The sequence below is a fragment of the Lemur catta genome, chromosome 12, assembly GCF_020740605.2.
Source record: "Lemur catta isolate mLemCat1 chromosome 12, mLemCat1.pri, whole genome shotgun sequence".
NCBI classification, from domain to species: domain Eukaryota; kingdom Metazoa; phylum Chordata; class Mammalia; order Primates; family Lemuridae; genus Lemur; species Lemur catta.
This window is the reverse complement of record NC_059139.1, coordinates 23266087-23288666: the sequence shown is the minus strand read 5'-3', so window position 1 is coordinate 23288666 and position 22580 is coordinate 23266087. Positions and strand designations below refer to the sequence as shown.

Below are 22580 nucleotides of genomic sequence, written 5' to 3'. Positions count from 1 at the left end.
CCAGAGGGTAAAGTTCATGAAGAAATGGTGAAAAGCCTTAATTAATTGTATGAACTAAATAAAAGCATAGTTATCAGGTGCTCACTTGGTATGAAATAATGTTATAGGGTGGCTTGTTATATTCAGATCATTGTGATTAATTCCCAAAAAAGGGCTTTCAAGAAGAGGCCCCATGGGGTTGGGTGGTGTTTATGTATAGATGGTACAGGGTCACCCATGGTGGGAATTGAGAGGTACTGCCGAAGAGATGGTCTGTTCCCCAAATAGCTTTTGAATCTACCTGCCACAGACCCATTCCTTGAGGTGGCAGGTGAAATCAATCCCTTGAAGGAGTTCCCTTCAGATGATCAATGGAGTACCCTTTATAGTAGGATTGGCAACCCCAGGCCCTTTGCAGGTAAGTCATAAAGATGGGAGGGAAGGGCTGGGTTTGGGAGGACAGGCAGGGAAGGGCTGCACAGTGGGGGACTGCTGAGCAGGTGGGGGAGCTAGAGGTCTGGGCTGGGACATCTTCCCTTTACCCTTCCAGATGCACTCTCCATTCTGCTCTGCACCCTGGGACACTGAGCCCTGGGATGCTGACTCATATGGACCATAGCATGTGGGTTTTCTTGCTTCCATCAGGTTTGTCTAGTGGTATGCACTGACAGATCACAGGGTACAGGGAGAAAGAAGTCCATGTGTATATTCTCTCAGCTCTCTCTTTGACAGGTTTGGAGGCAGCTTCCTTTCTCCAATTAAAGCTATGGCTTCTACCCTGAAGCCCCTTTCTCCCATGGCTCCAGCTCTTTGTGGTGGGTTCCAGTACCAGCTCCCTTCCTTTGCCCCTTCATAGCCAGGAGTGGTAACGAAACAGCTTCCTACTGTTGTTAGTGCTCTGGGGCTTCACCATCCTGGTGGGTTCCCTTAACTCTGCTTGCACCTTTGAAAACCTTCTTCAATGTTCCTCTCCAGTACGCGGTATGCCTCATGATGGGACCTGACTGAACCAGGCCAGTGTGGAGAGAGAAAGCAGGAAGAGCCAGGATCAAACTTTGGCTTGCTTCTCAGCCCTGTGCAAGGCAAACTCTAGGACCAAGTCTGCTCCAAGTATTAGATAAAACTCATTTGTATGGTTTGCACATAAAACAATGCTTAAGAAGCCATCCTTTAAATCTTTCATTGCTGATCTGCCAAATTCTTTCTTCACAAATAGTACAAAAGCCCTGGGACAGGTATGACCAGATGATCTATAACACCCCTTCTGGAACTAATTTGTGTATAATGGAGAATGATACAGATTACAAGTTCTAAATCAGAAGAGTCAAATAAACAGGCCATACTTGAATAAAAATTAGTCTTAAGGAGCAGGACTTAAGAAAAATAGGTTAAGAATTATTAAAATTCCAAGGTGAACTGCATAGTTGAGAGGAGAACTGAGTGACCAGATTCTGAGTCCTAAAAGCAGGGCTTTCAAACTCTACATCCTTTCCTTGTTCTTCTTGCCTCTTTCATATAAGATCAGAAAATGGATCCTTACTGCAATTTCTGTTAGAAAGAAGTAAAGATATGACCTTCATTTTAAGTCTGGCAAGGCTGGATCAGTCAGACACCCCTTCCAGGGTTTGATTAGCTTCCCAAAATAAGAGGTGTTGGGTGGGTCCAAACATACCCAAAGACAGGGGCTTGCAAGGACATACCTGATCAAGTCCAGGAAGGCATCTGCAGCTGTCACTTGTACAATTTTGCCTTCTCTGTGCATGTTTTCCTTTGTGCCCTTCCCAGGATGGATGATGATGACAATGATTATGCCAATCACCACAGCAATGATGGTGGTAGTCATGTAATAGACTACAGCTCGCATTCCCATCTTCCCTGATGCCTTACTATCTAGGGCCGCCATTCCTGGTGAAGGCAAACAGAAGATTTTCAGGAAGTCAGTCCAGGGAATTCTCCAATGGAAGACAGTGGGAACAGCATTTCCTTTTACACTCCCCTTCCCTTATCCCGGCCCGCAATGGGATTCTGTACATGTCATGAGAACGTAGCCCCAAATGTAATTAGGACATCATGAAAGGTAAAGAGAAAAAGCCATAGAATGGCTAGGCATCAGCTGTGTCAGCGAACTCTCAATCACTCGTTTTCCGCCCCAAGAGTTGATGTCACATGGCCAAATAAAAATTGCTCTCTAATTGTCTGAAAGTGCAATCAAATTCTTTCCTAGGTTACTTCTAGTTGGGAAGCTACAAGTGTTAGTAGTGAGCAGTGCGTTTGTGTATAAACAAATATTTTTTAAAAATTTCTGGCAGGATGATATAAATTTACCTCAAGTTCAAGCACTGTGGTGATTCACACAGAATAACTGTCATTACATTCTTTCAAAAGAAGTATTATTTTGTATACATATTTGGGAGTCCTTTTGGATGATTTTAATGTAAAATTTAAGCTATTATTCTGATCATCTGCTGCTCTATCTTCAATTTGCATTTAAAGTAGACATTGGGTAATAAGGCCAAAGTTCTCAAATAGTTTCTCTGTTGTTTCATTTCATCTCACCTAATCAAAATTTAAACAATAATTATTTTGGCCAATCTGAGCAACATAGTGAGACCCTCTCTCTACAAAAAATACAAAAATAACCTGGGTGTGGTGGTGCATGCCTGTAGTCTCAGCTATTTGGGAAGCTGAGGCAGGAAGATTGCTTGAACCCAGGAATTCAAGGCTGCAGTGAGCTATGATGATGCCACTGCACTCTAGCCAGGGCAACAGAGTGAGACCCTGTTTCAAAAATATAAATAAATAAATAAATAAATAAGAAGAAGAAGAAAGGAAGAAAAAAGAAAAGAAAGAAAGCAATCATTTTGCTTTCCCTGTCTTGCACCCTGTCTTCCTCCGCCTTGTCCCACGGGTCTGGGATACCTCATCTCATGCTAAAAACCTCTCTTTCCTTCATTTTCAGGACATCTTCAAAGTCTACCTCAGGCAAGGTGTCATCTTAGATAAAAAAGGAGGCATGACTTTTAAGCCTTCCCTAATGGCTCTAGCTAATGGAATACTTCTCAATTCTTCTTAGGCCAGAAAATAATTGGAAATGACAGAAAACTCTCAAAAGATTAAATTATCTATAATACTATGGGCTCTTCAGTTTCATTAGCTATTTCCTCACTTTTCTTCCTTCTGTCCCACTAAAATACTAAAATCCGATTACAGTTAATAAAACTAATTTTTTTACTATTTAAAAAATTACATGTCCATAAATGTATTAAAGGGTTATACTGTATTTCAATGATGAGCACCAGTTTCTACCATTTAGATAGTGACTCTGTTCACACAAACATATTTAGAGTAATGTAAAATATTGAAAAAAATAGTGTTCCTGATTGCCAGATAACTGGTTGGGTTTTTTCAAAATTTTTTATACAAAGGTAATTAACTTAGGTGGAATTGAAGCCATGATCTTCAATTTATAATTTCATTTGAATTTGAATGGTATCATTTATAATTTTCACAATAAGCATTTACTTAGTACCTGATATGTTCTTATTTTTAACAACCTGTAAGGCAGATTAAAAACCAATCAATTGTCAAAGGTCTTCATTAACCGCAAATAGAATGGAGTGGGAGCTTGAACTCAGACCTTATGTAACTTGGTTTAGGTGCACTTTCTGTCTCTGAGAGAACAAATTGCAGCTCCCACAGATGAGGAGGCCAATTTTGGCTTTAGTGTATGAGCTTTTTAGCCTCTTTTATCATTGTCCACGTTCTTGAAACCAAGGGTTAGGTATTTATTTATTGGGATGACTTCACTTCAACACTTTAACTACATTAAATATGGGTTACCTCTGTTCTCAACCCAAGTACCCCATCCTCCCATTTTCATTCTCAGGTCTGAATCACATCTCAAAATATCTCAGCTTGGCTGTGCTCGAAATGATTTTTCTCAGAAGGGGCCCACTCTCTTTCCCGTGATTGCCTGAACTTGTTGCCACTGAAGCCTGTAATTCTTCCGGCTCTCTCCCTGTTGACCCGGCGAGTGTTGTAAGCACAATACACCGGGTATCTCTGGGCACCAGGGGGTACCAGGCAACAGTATTTTCTTCCTCCAAGATGCTTGCTTTCCCTCTTGCCTTCTATTCTGTGGTGCTGTTCGGTTCTCACGCCAACTCTTCGCTGATGCTCCTGCTCACTATTCCCGACCTATAGCTATTCAGAAAGAGCACTAAGTGGTCAAGGCCAAGCACTGGAAACCAAAGTGGCAAACAAACGATGAGGCTCAAGTCTCCCTCCCCCACCGTGGGGAGAGGACTGGGGAAATTTATCCCAACACCCACACCTATCGGCTTTCAACTCTAGGAAATGAAGTTTATAGTTTTTTTTTTTTAAATGTATTTTTAAAATAAAAACCAACATGAAAGCATTTCCCTATACTTTCTACTTGTGAAATAGTTGAAGACAACCTTCAAGGCATTTTTTTAGCCATAAGCACAGAAGGAGAATCAGTAGTCAAATGAGAAGCCTCCCTCCCTCTACATATTGGCCCTTTTCCTTTGAAAGGGAGTTAAGCAACAGCTTCCATTGTTTCTGCAAGAAAGGGGAGGGGGAGTATATTCATTAACCAATTCTCCATGTAGGTCTTTCCCCTAAAGGAGGTCGATGTCCCACATGGGGCTGGCTACCTGCCCACCTCTGCTCCAGGTACTCCAGCTTGTAAAACTAACAAGACCACCAGGAACAAGGGCCATATGCTGTTGTCAGGGCAACAGCAGGACAGATGTGTACAGTCTGCTACATACACAATGGCTTTGAAACTGGTGGAACCAAGAAAACAGAGGCAGAACTGTGGAAGACAAAACCCCAAAAGAGCAGGGTATTGTTCTTCCTCTCACTCACCTAAACTCTGTGGCCATCTCCTTTCCCCAACCACATGAAATACGAGAGACTAACCTTCACACAAATGTCAGGGTGTCCGGGACAAGTTAAAGTACTAAATCACTTTGTAGAAAAGGGTACTTTGGCAGGAACTGCCCTAAATGTTTCGGAAGGAGAAAGTTTACATTGAGCCATGTCACATTAAAATATATGGGAGTTTTCTCTTTTGGGCACCGGGGCACTGGGGAGATAGAAAGTCACCTGGGAATGTAGGTGTTTGTGGGAGTAGGTGACAGCTACCATGCACTCATCTAAATATGTATTTGAGAAACACATTCCACAGAAAATGGCAAAAATAATGACCTTGATTAGCCTCTTTTTCTTCATTTGATCTGGGCTTAGCTAAACCAACTCCATTCAAAACATCCTGACATCTTTATTATGAAAACAACCTGCCATCAGAATCAAGACCCTCTTGAAATCCAAAGAAATATTATATTGTACTATTGCTGAGTATCACAATGGCTCTTCCAGTCACAATGACATTTTTGTATATTTTGAGTTACCTTTTATGCTGGTCTACTGACTCACTCACCAAGTCCTTCCTCTGACTGATGGTACATATTCATTTAATTCCATGACAAGTTTATAATGCAGATATTGCTGATACTGTTTCATCAACAATGATAAACTATGAAGAAACAAGAGGCCAGCCAGCGAAGTCAAGCAACTTGCCCAGTGTTGCATGGCTAATTTATGGAGGACAAATTTAAACCCACACTTCCAAGAGAGTACCCTTATCACTATACCTTTCTTCTTATGGACAAGATAGGAGTCACCACATTTCATTTGCTTGTTATCCATGCTGACTTTTTTTAACTTTTTTGCATTTGAGTTCAATGTTGAGATGAGCCACTTGGCTTGAGGAAAATTCTATGGAGTGAAAACTGTCCAATTCCACAGCATTCCCTAAGCCTACTTAAGGCCTAGCTGAGTAACACTGGTCACCAGAAGGACAAGCTAGAGAGCTGATATATCACTGCAAGTTCTTCACCATACCTAGAAAAACAGCCCAGAGCACGTTCTAATGGAGTGTGTGTAGGGACATGGATACTTCCTGGCTGTGAGTGCCTGAGTCTTATTTTCCTTTCTAAACTGCTACCCATCAATAACCAGCTGTCAAGCAAGCAATCATTTCTGCAAACCTATTTATGTTTAGCAATTATTTAAACATCAAAAGGAGACTGAGTGAGACACTTTCCAGAATGCAAAAGATTAAAACTTTGCTTCAAATACCTGGGTATTTTAGGCAAGAGTCACTTGGAAGAGAGAGAAAAGGAAGAGAAGATAATTTCTTGAAGCAAATAGGTAATTACCTCTTTATTTACGAAGACAGTCTTTTGGTAATTGGTTTAGCACAACAAATATGCACTGAATTCATACCATTGGTGGTGGTGGGGAGGAGAAGGGAATGTTTCATGAATACGTATGTGGAACTCTGTGAGTCTGTATTGTAAATTAGATCTCTTTTGGTATAATAAATGGTATGACTTCTTGGATAAATAAAACATGTATTCATCCAAATATTAAAGGATAACATAAATAATGCCAAGTTGCCAAGGTTCTGTCATTTACATGGATGTCATTCTCCCATCTGCTGAAAATCTATGTCTTACGCATTAACGTGTCTTAGTGTACTTCCCCCAGCAATTCCTGTCTCTGGTTTTGAAACATGCGTCTAGAGAAGCAGCCTTCTGTTTTGAATTCTTTTTTCCACTTATCCCCATGATGCTTCATTGCCCTCTCAGGGCCACTGGACTAGATCCAGAAGGAACAGAAAAGGGTGATGGCAGCTGCTGATTCAGGAAGATTGCTCTGTTTCAGTTTTTATTTTATTTTAGATGTACTCCTTCTCCACAATGCACTTCTCAAACACTCATGTAATGAAAGCTGCCTGTTCTCAACCCTCCTAGAATTTCAAGATGGGCAAACTTACAACAAAGAAATCAAGGATGAGCTCCAGTATGTACCGTATTCATGCGAATACAAGTTGATGCCTTTTTAATAAGAAAATGAAACCCTAAAAATACAATATACTTCATATTTACAGATTGAAAAATGGGCTCCTTTGTCCCGAGCAGCTGCCCACGTCCAGAGCCAGGGAACACCGTCATCCCAGGAAGGAGAGGGAGGCAGAGGGCCAAAGCTCACCCAGGACAGACACTGAGGGAGAGGACTAAGCACGAAGTACGTCACTTTCAATCTCTCTAAAACTATATGAAGTTTTCCTGCACTACCATATTTTCTTCTGGCCCCTTTGTAGACTAGATTGTAAAAACAAAACAAAACAAAACACCCTGTAAAGGTCTATGATCCTGAGGTTCTGGAACCGAAGGCAAATCCTTAAAAGTTAGATTCTAAATCGTTTGTGAAGAATGGTTGTATCACAATTTTGAATCATAGTAAGCAGGTTATGCCTTAGAACTTCATCTAGAAGTTCTAGAAAGACAATATTCAAACTACTTAAGGCCAATCTCAGGCATTTTTAGAAGAATATTCTTTAAAAAGAAATTATTTATGGCACAAAGAATTCAGACTCTGAAGTTAGAATACCTGGATTCCACTTTTGGCTGTGGTACCATGGGGCCTCTCTAAGCCTCAGTTTCCTCATCGGAAGAACAAAAGAATAAAAGCTCCCTCATAGGGTTTTCACCAGCATTAAAGGGACTTCCATACAGAAAGCACTTAGCATAGTGTTGGAACATGGTAAGCAGTAAGAAATGTTAGCTGTCATTATTTCTAATTAAGCAGATATATAATAAAAAAGCTGCTCACAAAGTATTATTTTACCTCTCTAAGCCTTTATTTCCCATTTAGAAAAGAAGCTAATAATACGTATGTTGCAAGATAGAGAAAACATACACAAAGACTCAGTACAAAGTAGGCCCTTGATAAATGACAGTTACAATCTCCCTCTATCAGAATTTTAGTGCCAAGAGAGAAGGACCATCTGTTTTATTTATTGCTGTAGCCTCAGTGCCTAGAACAGTGCCTGTACACAGGAGGCGCCCACTAACTACTCTTCGAACAAGCAATCATTCTTCTTACTGTTATTGTTGTTGTGCTGGGTAGAGGCCGCATGCTTTTTAAAAAAACACTTACATTGGGTTACTGTGTGAATTATAAGTTCTAAAATTGCTTTTGTTAAAATACTCTTTAATTCTGACTCACTAATTTTTGTTGATCTTCCCCCAATTAATCCAAAATATGAGGTCTGGAACAATGACAGACAAACTTTGTGGGGAAACAGTGACAATGCAAACCCAGTGTCACTGGGAGCTTCATTTCCGGAGCTGGGAACCAATTCATGGCAGGGGGTCCCCAAGCTGGTCAGGAAGGCTGGAGGCGGGCAAAACTCTACATTAAGTAGAGCTCCCCACCCAGGCCACCCCGTTTCTTTTCCTTTGCCTTCCCTTTCCTACTCCTAATATTATTTTCTCTCTTTTGCTAACATATTTCCCTCTTGCAAATAAGCCTATAGAAGTAGCTGCTATAGTTCTATCTGTCTATACATTAGCAGGAGAATGAGTGAATAAATGAAAAAAATGCAGAGAAGGGAATGGAACAGAGGGGTCTCAATGCATGCTTACTATGCGGTGTTATGAAATCAATTTACTAGGTCATGACTAGCACTTTTATCAATTAATGACAGAGAATAGAAAAGAAAAATATCAGAGTGCCTCATATATAGTAAGAATTGTTTTGTGGTAAATTTTTTCAGCTCTCTGTGTGTATGTATGTGTGTGCCAGGTCACAGTGTAAAATATATTTATTATTGTAGTTTCTGGTTAAAAAAGAAGTTTGCAAACACTGGCATAAACCCCCATTCAGTTAATGGCAGAGGCTTTAAAAAGGAACCATGAGCTGTGGTCTTCCCTTCCAATGCCTCAGGCCGCCCACGCAACCCAAGAACTTACTTCATTCTCACTGGTGGAGACCAAGGAAATGAGGGGGCTGATTTCTGGGATCTGGTCAATTTATTTGAACAGAAATTTTATGAGCATGGTAACAAGGGAAAATGTTTTGGGAAAAGTTCACTTCATGGAATTTGGAGCAAAGAAGGCAATTTACTTTCATTGGTGATTCTTGGTGAGGAGAATTAAACCATTTCCACAAAGAGCTGAGAATGATTTTGTAGAATTCACAGTCAATTAAATCACAAGTATTTTCACATGGCTTCTCACCCTGGCCAAAGTTTCCTTCCCATTATGGCTGTTCATAGTATCACAAAACTCGACATTGCATTAGCCCGCAACACTACTTAGCTTTATGAGGTTATGTTGCATGAAGACGGGTGAAGCTTCCTTACAGATATGCTGCTTGTTGACCCTCAAAACTTGTCAACAAGACTTTTTCTTTGAGCACTAGGAAAATGAAGTGCAGAAAAGCAAAAGAGAAACATTCCCTTTTGAAAGATTGTTAAATGGAAAAAATCAGTGGAGAAGACATTATTAGTGGCAGAAAAAGTCAAACAAATCACTTTTATCCTCAGTGAGGCGGGACTAAGCGGACTATCCCGTTTCTCTGGCTACAGCCCTACTTGGAGAATGAACTTTCACATGGAAGCAGTGAGAGGAAACTGAGGCCCAACTTCCACCACCACCACCTCTGATATCAAAGACCTTCCAGTGCCTTTTGGCTTAACCTTTGGGGTGACCAGCCAGCGGGGTCCTTTCAGCGCTCAGGCTTCGCTCCTCTCCACGCGGGTCTCGATCGCTCAGCAGACTCCCACGACAGCCCAGCAGAGCCCGGCGGCCGCCCGGGGACGCGGTCCCGCGGGGACTTCCTGTCGCTCCCGGCGAGGTTGCCGGAAGCTCTTCTCAGAGGGGGCAGCTCTGGAATCCGCCCCGCAGCGGCCCGCAGCCGCCGGCGCAAGCCCCACTGTGAGGTGATTTAGATGCCCATTTACCCCTCACATCAGCCCGCCCTTCGCTCACAGTATTGGAATGCGCCGCACAATATGCTTTTTTGAAGAGGAACCAGAGAGTAATTCATCTTCTTTATGTGTGCTAAGCAGAGCAAGAGGGAGAGGCGAGCGGGACCGCGACGGGCCGGGGAGTAGTGATTAGTAACAGCTGACAGCCTCGGACCAAGAGCCTTTCTTTGGTTACCTCATTGTAACAGCCGAGCACAAAGGAATGACTGTCCTCTTGCCAAGATTTAGAAACCCAGGACCACAGAAAATAGCAGCAAAGAGAAAAGTGTGTGTTGGGCAGTGGGGGCGATGGGTGACCGAAGCAACTCTTGGTTAGACCTGCAAAGCCTGGCTTGGAAAGGAAACCCCTACCATGAGGGAGACGCGCCCCCGGGACCGGCCAGGAGCGTACTGGGGACCATCGGGGAAGTCACAGAACGAGCCTGGGGAGAGCAGCAAATCGCCTTGGTTCAATGAGAGGAAGTGCTTGGAGGGCCAGAGCCCCAGCCCCTCTGCCTTTTGTCCCAAAGAATCACGACTTACAACCAACCCCCGGATGAATCGTTTGTAATTTCCAAAATAGCCCTCTTTCCTTTGGATTATGTTTCTTGTTATGGAAAAGAGTAGAGCTTCCCGCATGACTTTCTTGGGAAGATGATCAAGATAGCACGTTTCTCAGCTGGCAGGAGGCTGAATTGGACCGAATTCCACAACTGGGCTGCACTTGTCCAAAATTAACCAAAGGGTGTCTCAAGTTGACTGCAGGACATGTCAGACTCAAGGAGCGCCCTTTCTTCCCGTAGAAGGCCTGTCTCTCACAGAAGAAAAGGAATTGAAATGAAAGCTGCATAGAAGTTGAAAGCAATATACGAATGTTAAAGACCAGTTCCACCTGGCCCTGCTTCCCCAGAGCACAGCTGAAGCAGGAGTGTGACTCCAGGCCTAGCAATGCGGCTGGGAAGCAGCAGATTCCCTGGGCCAAAAGAACCACACACACCTGTGTGAACCGATGTCCACCCACCTCCCCACCCCCCATTCCTTGGCATCAAGATTCCGGAACCATAACCCAACCTGGACACTCTGAAATGGACTGAGGTTAGGTTTGTTGCTCGGAACCGAAATTAGGATTTTTCAAGAAGGTGTGTTTCTTATAAAAAAGAGAAACCACCACAGAATAAAACATGTTCACCCTGTCTATTTTCTAAATTAAATCCAGAGATGTGAATCTTATCTACCATATAGAAGAATACATTTTTTAAAATGCAGGTCCACATTTTGGCCAGTTAAGAGAGAGAGTGTGCAAAATTAAATCTCTGGGGATAGAGCTGGGGGCTGAGGAGTAGAGAAAGGGAGGATAGATAGTGGAGATAAGAGAGTTGAGAGAACGACAGAAGGAGAGAGACAAAAGAGAGAAAGTGGAGAAAGAAAGGGAGACTGAAAAGCAGAGGCGTATGGAATGGAGAAAAAGTTCAGTAGGTGCTTTTATCTCAGTCAGCAGATTTCTTGGGCTGTGGCCCAAAACACCCCCTTTAGTTGTGATTAGTTTTCTCAGCATTTAAAAGCTCATCAATTGTTCTTATCTAATCTATAAAGGAATAGTCACACCCAGGGAGTGGGAGATTATTCTCCCAGCTACCTGAGCCAAACAATAAAGCAGCATCATTTCATAGAGTGAAAGAGACTTAGTAGTGAACTCTGGCAGTGGTTGGCTTCCCTCATCTCTGCCTTACTCACAGTGAGAGCATTTTCTCCTTGGAACAGGAAAAGCTGCATTATCGCCCCCAGGCCCAAGAGCAACAGTGAAATTGAATTATTCCTGATATATTCCACAAGTAGTGACAACACTTTTACAGCTTTCTTCCTTCTATAGAAGGGAGTTGTGTCTGCATGTTCTACTTGAGTTTTATAACACCTATGTGCGTGGTTCCTGTCTGCTTCTTAGCTTCATATTTTGCTGTTTTTTTCAAGAAGTATTTAGGAATTCCCAAAAATTCTCTAAAGAGAATTATGGACAGTCCCTTCCATCAAACTTCACTAATCGTGAATAGATTTCAGCCTGTTGCCCAGGCTGGACTCGAACTCCTGGCCTCAAGAAAGCGTCCTGCCTCAGTCTCGCAAGGTGCTGGAATTACAGGCGTGAGTCACTGCCCGGTGACAGTGATGTTTTTATTTTTGTTTCTTAAAAATATTTTTAGCTCTGAAGGACTCCTTGGAGCATATCTGTAAAATATGAGAAGTCAGTAAAATTAGAGCCTATACTGCCAGGCACTGTGCTAAGTGCATTATTAGTTTTACTCCCCCCAGATAACCCTCCAAGGGACTAACAGTGGTCAATCCTCATTTATAGGTTAGGAAACAGGGAGGTTAAGTCACTTGCTCAGAATCACACAGCGAAGAGGGAGCATTATGGACATCTGACATCTTCCCAACTCCAGAACCCACTATACCTATTGCTTTGGAGATTATCTGTAAGGTAAATTCTTCTTCACATTAGATTTGTATCAATCATTGATTTGCATTTGATCCATCTAACGGAGAATTGTGACAAAAATCTGTTTAAATCTATATTTGAAAGGATGTGTATATCACAGTAGAAAAAGGTATTTGTTGTAAAATAATGCAGTGAGGGTAAGTGGCTACTGTCCCAGCACTGGGACAGCCCCGCATTGGAGTTAGTTTGACATCTCTCTTTGAACTGCAGCTTTATTCGGAAGGTGATATATTAACAGATAGCCTACATAAAAGAAGAAAGAAAGAAAGAAAACTCAACCATGGATAATTACATATTGCAAATCACATATGTGTAGTTACCTTTGCAATGTGTAATTGGGTAATTCCTAGAACTCCCAGGCCACATGGTGAAGCTGTAGCATTTCCCCCACAACTCCATTTAGAGTGTTAATTATTAAACTTTCTGAGTCCATCCACGATCATGTGCACCATCTCCTAGGTTAATTCTTCATTATTGGGTAGCTTTGATTTATTTTATTTTATTTTATTTCATTTTTCTTTTTTTAGAGACAAAGTCTTGCTCTGTCATCTAGGCTGGAGTGCAGTGGCATGAACGTAGTTCACTGCAGCCTCCAATTCCTGGGCTCAAGCGATCCTTCTGCTTCAGCCTCCTGAATAGAAAGGCCTCCAGGTGTGCACCACCATGCCTGGCTCCTTAAAAACATTCTTTTTTGTACAGACAAGGTCTCACTATATTGCCCAGGCTGGTCTCAAGCTCCTGTCCTCAAGTGATCCTCCTGCCTCGGCCTCCCAAATTGCTGGGATTATAGGCAGTGAACCACTGCACCTAGCCCCAGCTTTGATTAAAAAAAAAGTGCCTGGGCACGGTGACTCATGCCTATAATCCTAGCACTCTGGGAGGCCAAGACAGGAGGATTCCTTGAGCTTGGGAGTTCGACACCAGCCAGAGCAAGAGCAAGACCCCATCTCTATCAAAAATAGAAAAATTAGCCGGAGGTGGTGGTGCATGCCCGTAGTCCCAGCTACCTGGGAGGCTGAGGCAGGAAGATTGCTTGAGCCCAGGAGTTTGAGGACTATGATGATGCCACTGCACTCTAACCGGGGCAACAGGGCGACACCTTGTCTCAAAGAAAAAACAAACACAAAACAAAACAAAACAAAAAAATGTGCTTAGAAAAAAACTGAAATTTTGTTCCTTATAACCCTTGATATAAATTTTTGCCCCTTGATATAAAATTTTTGCTTCTGGAGGAACCCAAAGCAAGTCTGGTCTACATTTACCAGGGGGACTTTGGTCTCCTTTTCTCCAGAGTAAATGTACATCATTGTTTCTCCACCTGATCCTTATGTATCACTATTGCCAGTGTACCATTCTGCAGTGCCTCCCGCTGCCTACCAGTCAATCCCCTTAGTGCCCTCATGCTCTGGCCCAGATCTTTTCTCAGCTTCATTTCCTACTCAGACCTACCCCATTCTTCCTGGCAACCCAGATTATTCAGTACTCCCTAGACATACTTTGAGTTTTCCCGTCTATGCGTCTTTGCTTTCCAGGCTTCCTCTGCCCTCATCCTCATTGGCTTTGGAAATCCTACCACTAGTCCAGCCCCTGAATTCCCACAGCACTTTCTTTGTGCTTCTTGGCTTCATAATCTGTTTTGTTTTACAGTCATGTATGTACCTGTCTGGCTCTCCATTTAAATTTTCAACTCCTTGAGGCTAGAGACTGGCAATGTCTCTTTACATCTTTATTGCCGGCACCCGTTAGCACATTGCCTGCCCCAAAAGGAGTCTAATAAATGTATCTTGGATTGGATTTAGCATCCTCTTAGTAGCTATTCTGCTTTGTCAGTCTCTCCTCAATGTGCTCGGAACTAAACAAATTACTCCCGACGCAATGCGACCAGTGTAGAGTACAGTGAACTATTAATATTTCTACTGAGGAAGCACACGGCTATATTCATTCTTTTTTAGCCACCACTTCCTACTGTTGGTTCACATTAAGCCTTTTTAGTCACATGAACTGCTGCCAAGCTCAGTTGCTCCCCATCCTGTAATTGCGCAATTCCCTTTTGAATCTGAAAGCAGAAATGTACATTTATCCCCTGCTCAACTTCATCGTGTTGGTCTCCATCCAGCATTGCCGCCTATTGCAGCATGAAGTCATTCTGAATCGTGATCACAGGCATATGGAGTAGAAGCCATCCTCTGTGGGCTTATGTCATCTGAAAACACTATGTAGGTGCCTTCTACGTCTCTGAGTCGTTGATAAAAACATGGAACAGGACAGGATTTTTTGAAAAGTACATCAGGGTACTTTGCCAGGTGTCTTTCCAGGTTGACATGGAGCCTGAAACACTCATTACGTCTAAATGTTCAGCCAGCTTCAAATCCACTTCACTGTTTTTATCAGGCCCTATTTTATTATCAAAGATATTAGGGAAGACTCAAAAATTTTCAGAATAACCAAGACAAATTGTATCAGGAATTCCGTAGCCAAAAAGTTATTATAGAAAGAAAGTATTTTTAAACTATAAAAAGATTTCTTATTGTACATGAAGCTATTACAAGATGCTTTTTGAGAATACTGTAAGCCTGACTTTGTAACTTTAGGGATAACTCCCTTTTCCTGAAAGAATCAGTAGCATCAATCTAGAAAAGTATAATCTGATAAATAACCTTCCCTACTAAATAGGAATGTCATGTATTTGGGAAGAGATGTAAATGCATTAATTCAAGGATTAATACAAATATAAATTACTCATATGTGAAAGAAATAACATAATTATTTTAGGCTTCAGAAAAATTCACTGGATAATTCATTAGCAAAAAATTCTGGTTGTGTTACATTATTATAAAGTCCATTATCTTATCTTAAAGTATATGCCTTTAGTTCATCTTCATTTTTATTCCTTCTGCAATAACATACCAGCTTGTGATTTTCCAGGTCACAGACCTTCAATGATAATAATATATGGTGGTCTGTATTTATCACTATATGCCAGTGGCTAACATTGAAGGAACTCAATATATCTTCGTTGAATGAATGATGAATGACAAATCCTGAAAATTTAGCAGAGGAGAATGATTAAGCAACTGTGCCTAACATATAAATCAATGAGTTATTTCTGTAACATCTACTACAACAGGAGCTCATCGCTGCAACTAGGGCTGAGAAACGAATATATAAACAGTAGTTCCTATTCTCAAGGAGTTCTTTTGTTGCATAGACAAGTCATAGTCTCACCAAATAATGAGACAAGTCAAATTCTCACCAAATAATCAAATGTTCAACTACACATGATATAAAAAGTTAAGTACATGGGTCTGGGAAAACTGTGGAAAATATTAGCTCAGGTGGAGAAAAGACTTTGCGTAGGCAGCAAAATTAAGGCAACAAATGCATTTTGGCATTTTAAGCTAACTCAGTACAAACCTAGAGGCCACACCGTGTTAGGGGTTGCATGGCACCACGGAGAGAGGGGCATTAGTGAAACACAGATTTGAGTTCGAATTTAGGCTCAGCCACTTGCTAGCAGGGTGACCTTGGGAAGTTGTGTAACCTCTCTGAGACCCAGTTTTCTCATCTGTAAAATAGGGACAATAATAATGACCTTGCAGAAGGGACAACAAGTATCTGTGCTCAATAACCAGCCATTTTTTATACTTGATAACTGCCAGCAATTATTATGGCAAGTAAAATAAAGAATACCACCAACCAATCATAGCACAAACCTGCAATCAAGATTATCATTTTAGCACTTTAAGGTAGAAGAGAGTAAACATGATCTGAACTGCCATATCAATGCTCTCTAACATTTATAGCTTCAGATGTAAATCACACATTATTTAGCTAATCACTGAGGAGCAGCCACGTGCCAAACTCTAGGCTAAGGAAACCCTGTAGCATTGCCTCCAACTTGCACTCATCTAAATCCAATGATTGGTTTGCAGAAAACATGATCCTACAGAGGATCTGCAAACACCCTTGGAAACCAATTCTGTCAATAAAAAAGCCAAAATCAAATGGCTAAAACTGGGGCTAAGTCATGGCTGAGGCCCTCCAGGTTTGGTGAGTGAGGCCAGGGAACCCCAAAGGCTCAATGAGGTACAAAATGACACCACTAGTTAGTGGTGAGGCTGGGACAGAATGCAAATTTCATGGCCCTCTGATGATGCAAAGCAGTTTAAAGCTCTACTTTAACATACCAACTTGAAACTGGCTAAATTTACAACAAATAACGTTTTCCCAATCTTGGAAGTTCACCAGCTTCTCGGCAAAGTGGGTTTTTTATTCTAACAGAGAAAATACAGTGACTTCAATGGTTTACTAAGGGTCACCTATCAGCAGTTTTCTCATTCAGAAATATCTATGAGCTGCAGCGAGCAGTATTTAGGAGGCAGCCTGTCAGTGGGAATGGAAGGGGGTGAAGTAACGTGCAACATGATCTCTGAAACCGGCTACCAATTAGCGACAAAGCCAAGGCGCGGTCAGGGAGAATGCCATCAGATGACCCAGGCCAAGGCTGAGGAAATGATCCTCTCTGGGCAGACCCTACCTACATGCAAGTGCAAGGAGGGGGTCTTACACTTGATACTCTCGGGCAAGGAAGCCAAAAGGGCCTTTGAAACTGATGTTTACAGTACTGAAGTGGAATCTCAGAGCGGCAGTAATCACCAGCATCAGTCCAGTGCCCCTAGATTCACGTAAAGCCCACGCACAGCCTCGCTGAGCTTACCTCTGGGGCCCCCACAAGGGACATACGATAAATATTTTTATTACTCTCACTACTAATATTTCCACTGCATAAAAAAAAGCCATGAATGCCAAAGAGACTTCTCCCCCAGCTAGCCAGTGCTGTGACTGGCACAGAAACCAGACTGGTAGCTCAGAAGTTTGTGCTCTTAAGAACCAAACAGGAATTACCACAAATAAATGCAGCCAAAGTGAGCATCCTCCTCACCACTCAGCTGGCCCCTGTTCAACTTTTCTGATGTAAACATCTCCTCTCTCTGCAGAAGAGGGAGATGCAGGACCCAGAGTCTATGTTGAATGGCGCTGTGACTTCCTTCTCCGACACCTAGCATGGCTAACTGGAGGAGCTCAGTACCGAGTGAATTAACAACCTCAGCAAGACAATAGCTGCAGGGCATGACTCAGAGCACAAAGGCAATAAGGACAAGGAAGGGAATGAAGCATGAGAACACGGCACATGCTGTCAGGACAGTTTACTGCATATCCACATAGCTACACAAGGTTTGCCCGGGAAATAGAGGAAAGGGTGCAGTGTGGGCCTCTGAGAAGTATTATGGACCGTCTTACAGAGGCCATAGCACATGTAAAAGGCTTCATGAATGCCTGTGGAATAACTTTCAAATGAGTAGAAACTTAAAATATTTCTAGTACGGAGATAAACTGTGTAAAAAGTGGAGTGAATGGGATCAACATGAACAGGGAATCAGTGCTGAGGTTACACCAACGACCCTCCATCTACCACGAGTGCTGTGACACGTGAGAACGTTTCTCCAGGCTCAGCTGCCCGCAGTGCAACTTTAATACACCCAAACAGACCCCGGAGTGGCCTAAGAACTCCCTTGGGGGTGGATTTTGAGTCTTCTGACTCATGAAAGCTGATTAGGAAGAAAACATAAATATTTTCCTTATTCTTAACTAACCATCCTTGGCTCATTTGAGATACATTTATTGAGCATTTATTGTATGCCAGGCTCGGGAGCTATAGAAAGAAATACAACCTGGTGTTTGCTCTCAAAGCTCACAAGCCCAGAGGGAGCACAGCATTCCTCGAGACAGAACAATATGTTGGGTTGAGAAAGAAGGGATACGTGTGTGTCAGAAGAGAGAGGCCGGGAGAAGGTGGCTTGGGAAACTCTAATAACCTATACTTCGCAGTTCTGGCTACACTTGACTTTACTGTCAGGGACAACTGGAAAAGCTCATCTAAAAAGAAAGAGCAATTTTAGTGCCAAAGCAGATCTGCCCGTGCACGCCTACCAGATTTGACTTTGAGGGCCAAGAATTTAGTGGTGGTGTTGTCAGAACAAATAGGTTAGGAGAACGCATGAGGGGTAGGTGTGCAGTCAGAGGTTAAGTATTTACGTTAATGCCGGAACACATCGAAGGCCTAAAGACTGTTGAAATTCTACTTATCAGACATGAAATAACCAACATTTTGAAAACTAGTATCCCTCACTACGCTGCCAAACACCTAGCATCTGTTCAATTCTGTTACGAACCATTTCCTCAGGGACAGAACGTGAAAGAATGGTGAGCAGCTGCCGGGAAGTGTGCTAGCAGGGGATGCTGCTTCCACGCTGCAAATTTATGTGCAAACTTATTCATTAAGTAATATTACTGAGCATGACATGCTGCAAAATGGGCGAGGAATTCAACCACAAAGTAAATGTGAGGTCAATACTTCTAAGAGGTCATAAAACACCTTAAGAACTACATCTTAGAAAATGCATTAAAAAGCAAACTGGCACATCTGATTTCTCACGTTGGGTTTACGAAGCAATACCTGCACTCTCCAGTGGAAGCATTTAAATTTTCAGTACTGTACCCTCGCCCAAACCATTTCAAAGCTTGCAATTTACAGCAGCCATGCCAATTTCTCTAACTCAGCTTTTAGAGGTATTAACTTTATTTTGATTTCTGGAAAGTGTGTGTGTGTGTGTGTGTGTGTGTGTGTGTGTGTGTGTAAGGTTGCTATGAAGTGTTCTTGGCGAAATTTTCTTCCACTGTGCACTTATATCCGCCACTATGGGAGGAGAATAATAAAGCCATGTGATACAGCAGTGTTAGTAATACATAGCTATATTGGGTTACTTTCTTTTTACTAAAACATTTTAGGCCCAGTTCTTGCTCTGTGGGTAACTCTGGGAATTCTCTGGAGGCCAGCGGAAGACGCGACTCCAGCTCTTTGTGTCTGTAACTGTACACCTGCTATTGATGCAGAGGATGAAAAGAACACACTAAACTCACATTGTTCTATTTTTAAGCTATTGTACTCAGCTCCAGGGGAGGGAAAGATGCCCTTTCTCCCCTTGAAAGTTACCAAGAGCCAGCTGTTCTGCTGTAGCATAAACTCAATTTCCAAACTTTGAAGATAGAGGATCCCAAATACGGAGGGTGAGTAAATGTGTGTGTGTGTGTGTGTGTGTGTGTGTACACACCCATGCCAGTTGGAGCTGTAGGTGCCAAAATAAATCTTTCCTCACATCCGGAAATGCCTGTCAGGGAAGCGAACTAACTGGCAATCAGAAAACTCCCATGTAATCCTCACTGTTTTCAAGGCAGGCACACACACACACACACACACACACACTCTCTCTCTCTCTCATGTCCTAGGGCAGAATTACATGCCATGGCTTTTGCAGGCATTCCACCAAATATTAACTGAAAGATTGAATCAGTGAATCTTTCCAGGAAAAGCATGGCAAAGCTCTCTTTGCCTGCTTAAAAAGGAAAAAAAAAAAACAACAACCACATAAATTGGCAGTAGGGTGCAATATTCTCTAAGTCAGGAGTCCAAATGCTGGCTTTTCTGGTCTGATACTGCTCAAGGAAGCAGTGTAATAGTTTCAGGATCTTGGAACTTTGGCCCTTCCTCCCTCCCATAATAACCTTTCTGAAAAATGTTATACGGTGTATAATATCATTTCACATTAAAGCGGAGACTTTCACAACACTTTATAAAATAACATAAGCCTCTCTGAAATCTCAAAAACATGACTGTTGTAGGTCCCCAGGGATGGTGTGCTGGACAACATGGTCCCTGCTTTCAAGATAGGGTTGGCTGGAGGAGGCGGAGACTGGCAATGGGGCCACCTCGCCACAGGCCACAGGTAGGAAAGGTTTCCTGGAAGAAGTAACACGCAAGGCAAGGCCTGAGGGTAAGGGGGACCTTCAGGTGGAGAGGCTGGGGAGGAGAGTCCAGGCAGACACTGGGGAGGGGGGGTGGGGAGGGGGCATGAGACATCAGACAAGTAGGAGCCACCCAGACATGCTCAGAAGTCCAACCTTTATTCTAATACCAATGTGGGGAGTAAGCTCAGAGCTAAGTTTTAGGAAGAACATACTGTCTTTGTGTTAAAAAAAAAAAAAGGTAGATAAGAAAAGAGCAAGAGCAAGACCCTGGGGTGTGGGGTAGGGAGAAGGCAGGGAGACCAGGAAAGAAGTTACTGCAGAGCAGGATCAACATGGTGTTGCCTGGACTAGGGTGCAGGTGGTGCCCACAGTCAGGTCAATAGAGTTAAGGAGGAAGAACCAACAGGCCTGGCCTGGGGAAGGAGTCTCTGGCTTAGCCCCGAGTGTCTACATTTCTTTTGATTAAAAAAAACAAAAAACACACTTTTCAATAGTTTTCCTACTCTTTCTTCCTAAATCTAAAATAGCTGAATTCCACTCCAGCTTATGTTCTTTTACCAGGAATACATGTATTCTACATGCACTCATCGTCATCATAATGAACCAACTCTGTAAATCTCAGTAACTTGAAAGGGACCAATGGCGCTTTTATACGCAGGGAGATGGGCTTAGAATTATGAAGTCTTTACTGCATCTATAAGCTTATTTTGCAGACAATTCTAGTTATACATACACCTGAGGACTTGTCCTGTAGCTCTTTCCTATTTTCAAAGAAAAGAAATAATTTTTGTAGGTCTAAGGACATAGCAATTGCATTGTCAAAGGCTGGCCCTGTCTAACTCAATATTCTTTGGCCAACTCATTTTTATCAGCTCCTAAAAGCTCCTAAAAGCTGGTAAAAGTGGTTACGGAGGCTCTTCAAGGCCTCTTTCAGCTACGGAGCTCTACCTGTGAATCTTGTGACAGAAAAACAATGGTCTTGGGGACAGAGGAAGATGTTAAACACCACCATGGAGATATCATCATCAAAATCCAGATTGTGAGAAACTAATTTTACATGACAACAACCTGGTCTGTTCAACAAACAACTTGCAAAAGAAAAGAGGGGGGAAGATAGAAAGAGATAAGAGAGAGAGAGAGAGAGAGACAGACAGAGATAGAGGTTGAGAGAGAGAGAGAGAGCGCCAGTGCACACATGCATAAACCTACAGGTTAAGAGACCTTGTCAAACAAATTCAATGTATGAACGTGGCTTGATTCAAACCAACAAACTGTGAAAAGAGAAAGAGAAATTAAGGGGTGGGGAACCTGAGGCCTTGGGGCCACATGTGGCCTTCTGGATCTTTGAGTGTAGCCTTTTGACTGAATCCAAATTTTATAGAACAAAGCCTTTTAGTTCTTTTATTTATCAGATAATGGGTATTAGAGTTATATCTAGGGAAAAAATCCTTTTTAAGAAACAAATGACTCCAACAGAAACCAGCCTTTCCTTTAGACTATAGAAAGTCCCTGTTCTGTATTCTGGAAAGACTTCCACTCTCGTCTCAGAGTTAAAGGTCAAGGTAGAAACAGTGGACAAGGTTACCCAACATTTAACCTAGTTTTCCTACCTGCCTCTACACTAAGAGTTGAATGCCTCCGAAACAGTAAGGTAGACTGACAGTCCCAAATGCAAATTTCACATCTCTCCAGCAATGTATTCGTGAAAGTGAAATTAATGTTCCTAAAATTTTGAGTCAAATTTTAAATGCACTAAAGTAATCCATTATGGGGAATTTTATAATTCATTATTTTTGGAAAACTCACAAAATGATTTTCAATTGGGAAGGCACATGTCATTAAAGGGTTGGGGAGTGGGGAAAATGAGTAATCAAAATAATCTTTAGAGTTTTTAAAGCCATGCAAGTTTACATAGCTCCTTCTGCTCCCTCCACACCAACAATAAAAACAAAATAAGAGGTTATATTAACTATTACTAATTATTGAGAAGAGTGACTTTTTATCTCATAAGTATGTTAGGAACACATACTTTTTGAGAACCATCGATTTCAACTATTCTTTAGGGTATTTTCTCAAAGTGAACTATACCTTGTCCCTTTCAACACAGTCAGGAGTTGTTTTAGAACCAATCTGTTAGAATGAAATTCCTGAAAGAAACAGAAATATCTTTCTTTTTAGCAGACAAATAAGAAGCTACAGAAAGGCTACAGCTCTGCTCTTTATGTTACTTTTCAATCTTGGTCTTGTCAACCAACAGAAGATAGGATGGTGTTTTCCTTTGGGAAGCCTAAAAATAGGAATTTACACCAATTGTCCATTTTTTTTTTTTTGTGATAGAAACAACCAAATTCTCGGATAATCTTTTACCAATGAGCCAATCAGATAAATTCATTCAGCTAG

General features: G+C 42.0%; 1 protein-coding gene across 2 annotated transcripts in view; it reads right to left on the bottom strand.

Annotated features, from left to right (window-relative positions):
• The window catches only part of SLC1A3 (solute carrier family 1 member 3), a 78271-nt gene that overhangs the window by 15340 nt on the left and 40351 nt on the right, over positions 1–22580 (bottom strand). For both annotated transcript variants that reach the window (XM_045566213.1, XM_045566214.1), the window contains exon 4: positions 1680–1884. In XM_045566213.1, coding sequence (XP_045422169.1) covers positions 1680–1884 — 205 coding nt within the window. The remainder of the gene's footprint in view (positions 1–1679; positions 1885–22580) is intronic.